At 61.7% G+C, this 6,557-nt stretch overlaps 1 protein-coding gene across 1 annotated transcript in view; it reads right to left on the bottom strand.

Moving 5' to 3' along the window:
• Positions 1–6,557, bottom strand: part of EMIHUDRAFT_243151 (hypothetical protein) — a gene marked incomplete at both ends in the record, with an annotated part of 10,941 nt that overhangs the window by 528 nt on the left and 3,856 nt on the right. Inside the window, 14 exons of the mRNA XM_005771575.1 lie at positions 127–266; positions 641–865; positions 977–1,454; positions 1,540–1,729; positions 1,818–3,567; positions 3,647–3,681; positions 3,762–3,925; positions 4,000–4,191; positions 4,272–4,349; positions 4,423–4,617; positions 4,676–4,747; positions 4,799–5,155; positions 5,245–5,406; positions 6,016–6,223. Of these exons, the coding sequence (XP_005771632.1) occupies positions 127–266; positions 641–865; positions 977–1,454; positions 1,540–1,729; positions 1,818–3,567; positions 3,647–3,681; positions 3,762–3,925; positions 4,000–4,191; positions 4,272–4,349; positions 4,423–4,617; positions 4,676–4,747; positions 4,799–5,155; positions 5,245–5,406; positions 6,016–6,223 (4,246 nt within the window). The remainder of the gene's footprint in view (positions 1–126; positions 267–640; positions 866–976; positions 1,455–1,539; positions 1,730–1,817; positions 3,568–3,646; positions 3,682–3,761; positions 3,926–3,999; positions 4,192–4,271; positions 4,350–4,422; positions 4,618–4,675; positions 4,748–4,798; positions 5,156–5,244; positions 5,407–6,015; positions 6,224–6,557) is intronic.

The raw sequence follows: 6,557 nt of genomic DNA on the forward strand, positions 1-6,557 counted from the left end.
ATAGTCGTCCTGCTCCAGCTTGTACTGGTAGCTTTCCTTGCTCGAGCGAGACAGCTGCTCGATCGTCTCCGTGGACGTTTCGACCGTGGGCCCCCATGTGCGTTGAGTACTCTCCTTGAACTTGACCGGGGAAAGCTTGCCGAGTCCGGAAAGCTCCACTTCTTGCTTCAGTGAGCGCTCGACCTTCGAGGTCATCTGCTCTTTTGTGACGCTCTTGTCGCTGGTTGAAGTGCCCGTCTCGAGCGTGATCTGCCAGTCCGCGTTGCCTATACACAGGCTTGGGCTAAAGGTTAGGTACAGGGTTGGCGTTGGGCTAAAGCGCAGTACTAACTGCCGTATGCGAACGGGGTCCACTGCCCAAAGTACTCTGGGAAGTCCGCGTCCACCGCGTGTCCGTCGGTGGACGTCAAGTAGCCGTACACGGTGGTGAAGAAAGGCTGGGCTGGGCTTGGGGGCGATGGCGGTGGTGACGGCGGCGACGGCGGCGGCGGTGACGGCGGAGGCGGCATTGCCGGGTGCGGTTCGCGGCACTGGCACGCCCCGTCGACAAGGCCCGAACACGTGCCACGGTTGTAGTAGTAGGGTAGCTGTTTGGTCGGGCAAACATAGAAGTAGGCACCTGGGTAAGATGGGCACACACCATCTCCGGTAAATTCCTCCCGTAGTCCTTCGGTAGTTGAGCAGGTCCCATCCTTGCTGCACTCCGTCCCATCCCTGCTGGTGCTGGTGCATTCGGGAGAGTAGCATTTTGGATAGCTAACGAAATGGCCATCCGTCGGATCGAGTTCTGTTGTGCACAAGTAGCACTCGCATCGATCGTCTAGCTTGCAGATCTTGTGGCCGCCGAGGTTGCCCGTCGTCGCTCCTGGGCGGTCGTTCCAGTACACGTCTCGGCTTGTATCTTTGGCGGGCACAAGCGGGCCCTCCTGTCCCGGCATTCCAGGCGGAGGGGGGGGGTACCATTGGAAACACCCACCGATCCAGTTTTCGTCATTGTCCAGGGCCTCCTGGTACTCCCCCGTACTGACCCCCCCCCCAAATGCAGTGCTGGCCAATGCCTGGCACTCACTGGCGTCTTCGACGTCAGTGTATCCTGATGGGCACGTCACGTCCGGGTACGTGAGGATCTTTACTTCGTCACCGTACATAATTGGAGGATCACCGAGCATACCAGTCAGCATGCCTGATGATGGCTTGGGTAGCATTGCGATCGAGTTGCCACACCAGCACGTTGCCGTCGCAACCGTGGGTGCATTCACGATCGTGTAGCTGTAGCCCTTTTCAAGGCACTGTGCCGTGCAATCCTCCCCGCTTGCGAGCTCGAGCCAGTCGGTGGAAGGCGTAAACGAGGACGTGTATTCGGGTAGCTGGACCCACTTGGATGTGGGGGCCGCGTCATATCGCACCTTGCAGCAAGAGTAGGAGTACGTGTAGTCGTCACCGAGGTCGTTCATCTAAAGGGAGGGGCGGATGGTGAGAGGGGGGGGCTATATAGCGAGCGCAAGCGGGCACAAGTGGCCCTGCCTCGAAGCTATTCACCGCAGCATCGCCGCAGTTCACTTCCCCTGCAGGCTCCGCAAGTGAGCGCCATGTTCCGACGTCGGAAACTGACCGCCCAGCAGGAGGAACTGTTGGCGAATACGTGGACGCCTCGCCCTCATCTGGTTCGATTTGGTCGCATCGATACTGGCCTTTCGCAGCAGTGTCCTTGAGTGGGCAGCATTGGTACCTACGCAAGGTGACGTGTGTGTTGTGGGGGGGAGGCGGACTGGTCAGAAGGCCAGAGAGTGGGATGTGCAGAGGCCACAGGTGCGCACTTGTATTTCCACCTCAGACTTGTTTTTTCCCCTTCGCCTTGCAATTGGAAGTCTGTCAGCACGTCGTCATTTGGGCACGAGACCTTGAGGTCTCCCAACTTTTGTACATTCCCAGCGGCATCCTGGACATCAGAGGAGTCGTAGTCGGATGCACCCGCAGAAGTCGAAGCTGTCTCCGTTGTGACGCAGTTATCGAGGTCGATCGCCGGGGCAAAGTCAGCGCAACACGTGTACTCGAAATACGTCTGTTGTGCAGCAACGCCTTCCGAGTCGATGCGCTTTGCGTGCCATTGCGTGAGAGGCATTTTCCCGGCGCATTGCTGTCCCACGTGGTGCCAGACCAGCTGTTGGTTGTTGTCTCTCGTCGGCCACGTCGTGAAGGTGCGTTCATCCTGACACGTGGGGCGAACCCCATTTGTGCTCCATTCGGTGCTGACCGTCACTGCCGCCGTGTCGAGCTCACAAAGATTGATGCCGCCGGTACACTCGCCGCTCTGGTTGATCGGATTTTTTGCCTCCCCAGGCAGGCAGCACGGGCGGGAACGCGACTGGACGTAGATTGGTATGCCGGTTCCAACCGCGCCGGCTGAGTAGGTCGTCACCCATTGCCAGATTGGTTCCGGCCGAGGCAGGCCTCGGCTGATGCGGCCAGGAGCCCACGTCATCATCGTGCTCAGAGACTGGCTGATGGAATTGGACTGCGTCTTGGTCTGCGAGTTGAAGCTGGTGAGCGTGTTCGTCGACTTGTAGCTCGGCGTAACGCTTGACTCAGTAAGAAACTTGAGGGTTGCGGACGTCTCGAAGGTATCCTGGGTAGTTGTGGCCCTGGAGGTCATCAGTGTAGAGTCCTCCGTAGCTTCCATGTTGTCTGTGTGCGTGTAGCTGTTGAAGGAGCCGACAAACTTCCAAGTTGACTGCTGCTGCACCGTTGACGATCCATTCGGGAGGTCAAGCACGAGACCAAGAACCTGCGAGCAGCACGTGTATTTGTACCTCATGGTTCCAACTGTAACCTGCTTGCAACCCTTTGTATTAACACAGCTTTTTTGGGTTTTGTCTTCATCGTTAGATTTGTAGAATCTGTTCACAGCAGTCTGCAGCCCAAAAGCAACGAGGTAGGATGGAGCCGAGCCCCGCAGGGGGCATTTGACGTCATGCCGGTCGAGGTTAATTGGCTGGTCGCTCCATTCGCTCCATGCCGTGTAGTAGTCAAGGCACTGAAATGGCGTCGCCAACTCACTGCTTGCGAAAGCGGCCGCCCCGCAAGTAGAACGGTACTCAACGTCCGAGTTCACGCGGCTCAGTTTGAAGCCTTGGAGGAGCGGGATGCTCACCGCGGGATACTCCGGCGACGTGGTTTCGAACATACCATAGCTGCCGTGGGTGTTAATTTCGTATCCCTGATAATAGAGCGATTCGCTCCCCGAAGAGAACGGCAAGCACGAAGCTGTGATGTTGGAAATGTCGTCGAGATCCACCACCGTAAACTCTCCAATTTGGCAGGTGGCATCTGCGCAGAGATCATGTCCTGCTGGGCCAACCTGACTGCTGGCCGTGACCGTGCTAGTCGAGATTCTCGTCATGAGAGGAACTGCCCTGCAGCAGTACTCGTACTGGAGTTGGAGACTGTTGTCGGACTGGCGTAGGATTCTGAATCCCGTGAGGGCGAACTGAGAAACGGCCGGCCCATCCTTGGCACCATTGCCACAAGTGACATCGTGGGGCGAGAGGCTCACGGCGGCGTCCTTGCCTGAGGCTGCAAGATCTGTCCTCCCTGTGTATTCATCCGCCGAGCAGAATGGGGCCGAGCTCATCTGCCGGGACTGCACCCGCGATGGCGACGGCGGCGGCATCGATGTGGGATCTGGGGCGGGCGCAAAGACAACACCGCGAACCGGTGACTGCACTTCCGAGGAGGGTTCCCCGCAGACGGTAGCGGCGAACCGGTTGGCAGCCGTGCATGCAGCCGTGCTGTAATGCGACTCTGAGCGCGGCGCGTCCTGCGCGGGGTCACGCACTGGCACCGCATCGATGGCGGGCAGCACGTTGGGGTTTGCGACAGCGCCAAAGCCGTGGGATGCTGGCGTGGTGTTGGAGAAGTCAACGACCTGCGCAGGTGCGGGGTGTCAACCTGCCTTCTGCACCTACCGCAGTGTCAACCTCGAGAGGCCATCTCGCGCACCGGGATCGCGGCCGCGTCGGGCACAAACACAGAGTCGCCGGGGCCTTTCGATGAGAGAGCAAAGGCCGAGCAGACCAGACCGAGCACCGCGATTGAGAAGACGAGGCACAGCAGCTTTGACGAGCAGAACTTACCGAAGCCAAAGCCGAAGCCGAAGCGCGCGGCGGTCGTAGACGTCTCGACTGTCGCGCCCTGAACAGGCGGCGTGGAGTCGTCAGACTGGCGGTGAGCTAGCGGCAACGGAAAATCCGGCGTATGCAGGCGGCGAGCACCGAGTCTGTGGTCGACGGCGTGGAGCCGCGGGGCGCCTTGCCATTGCCACCGACAGACTCGGGCGAGACAGACTCGAACTGCGGCGCGCGCGACGCGCTGTCAAGCAAAGGCGCGGGGCAGTGTGTGTCGTCTGTGTGGGAGGGCGCGCACTGAGGACTCCTTGCCCCGCGACTCCGCGCCCTTCTCCTTTCCCTTCTTCTCATCCTCGTCCTCGTCGACCTCCGCCGCGACGTTGGTCTCGCCGTCGTAGAGCAGATCGTACTTGTTGGAGACTTTCGTGGACTTGACCTCGCCCTTGCGCTCCGTCTTGTTGCGCGAGTTCGAGACGTACCAGTCGGGCTCGCCCTACGCGTCGAACGCGGGATGGGGTCAGGCAGTGGGTCCGCAGACGCACGGCACAGACTGCGGCGCTCGCCGCCGGGGCGGGCTTCTCCTTTGGAAACTCCTTGGCCGAGACGATCCCGTCGGGGTGGCCCTACGCATCGACACGGGATGGGATTAGGAGTGACTCCCAGCCGCACGGCACAGAATGCCAGGCGCTCGCTGCCGGTGCGGGGTTCTCCTCCGGAAACTTCTTGATCGACGAGAGCGGCGCGCCGCCGGTCGCCACCGGCTTGAAAGCGGGGGCGACTTTGGTGACAGACTTGATCGCTCCCAGGGGCTTGGGCGCCACGGGCGCAATGCCGCCGGAGGTGGGGACTCCCGGCGACGGCGACTTCTTGCCGTCGGCGGGCGTAGCCTGGTAGACGACGCTCTCGCCCAGCCGGCGGACCTCGGCCTCGACGCCGTCCACGTAGCCCGGTCCGGAGCCGCTGTGGGCCGACGCGGGCCCGCTCTTCCCCGCCGCCATCGGCGTGGGCAGGCCCGGGTAGCAGGTGGTGTCCTGCAAGCGCGATAGGGGCACACGGGAAGGGAGATTATTACCGGTGGGAGAGCGAGGAGTGCCAGGAGAGAATGCTGTGGCGCGCTCACGGTTGGGTCGGTCGTGTTGGAAGCGGTCTTGGCCGGCTTCGCGACCTCCTTGGCAGCCTCCTCGGCGACGACCTCCTTGGCGACGGGCGCCTCCTCGGCGACTGCCTCCGCGGCGGCGGACACCTCGGCGGCGGCGGACTTGGCGGCCTCCTCGGTGGCGGCCTCCTCGGTGGCGGACTCCTCGGCGGCGGCGGACTTGGTGGCGGACGCCTCGGCGGCGGCGGACTTGGTGGCGGACGCCTCGGCGGCGGCGGACTTGGTGGCGTACTCCTCGGCGGCGGCGGACTTGGTGGCGGACTCCTCGGCGGCGGCGGACTTGGTGGCGGACTCGGCGGCGGCGGACTTGGTGGCGGACTCCTCGGCGGCGGCGGACTTGATGCCGCACGCCTGGGTGAGGGGAGAACACGCAAGTGTGCGGAGACAGGGAGGCCGTAGGGATGATGACAATCCTGGCGTGCGCACACTCACCTCGGCTCCGATGAGCGAAGGAGACAGCGACGTGATGCCGACAGGAGCCGTCGGCGCAGACTCGGACGGGATGTCATTGCCGTTGCCGATGATGTCATTGAGCGACGCGGGCTCGCTCTCGGACGAGATGCCGTCGTGCTTGCCTTCGGCAGAGTCGATGACGGACGAAGGCGGCGACGGGATGACGGACGGGTTGACTTCCTTGAGCGAAGCGGGCTTGCCCTCGGACGGGATGACGTCCTCGAGCGAAGCGGGCTCGCCCTCGGACGGGATGCCGGCGGCCTCGCCTCCGGCAGCGTTGACGGTCGTGTTGCCCGCCAGCGACGCCTGTGTCAGCCAGAAGGCCAGAGAGGATATGTCTTGCAGGTGGGAGCGCATTGTCACGTGCGCGCAAGCACACGCCTTCTTGTCAGCAAGCGGCGGCGGCGGAGGAGAGAGCTTGAGCACGAGCTTGTCACCGGCGGCCGGCACGAGCTCGAGTTTGAGCTTGTCGAGCATGTTGATCGAGTTCCTGATTTTCACATGGGGTTTAAATAGTCTTGAGTGCTCTCAAGTGAAGAGGGCCAGGCACCATCCAGAAAGAGGTGCGGAAGTCCCAACGGGCCACCCGGGGCATCAAGCCGAGACTCGGCGATCATGTGTCAATCTCGGCTTGATCTCGGGGTCAATCTCGGCGAACGGAGAGGTCAGCACCTACGGGATCATGACCATGTGAAAGAGGGTAAAAAACTGGTACTGAGATGTCTGGGGGGTATATGGGGGTATATGGGGGTATATGGGGTATATGGGGTATGAGAAAATCTCGGGCAATCTCGGGCAAATCTCACACATCTCCAATCCCCCCC

The sequence above is a fragment of the Emiliania huxleyi genome (assembly GCF_000372725.1).
Source record: "Emiliania huxleyi CCMP1516 unplaced genomic scaffold EMIHUscaffold_379, whole genome shotgun sequence".
Taxonomy (NCBI): domain Eukaryota; phylum Haptophyta; order Isochrysidales; family Noelaerhabdaceae; genus Emiliania; species Emiliania huxleyi.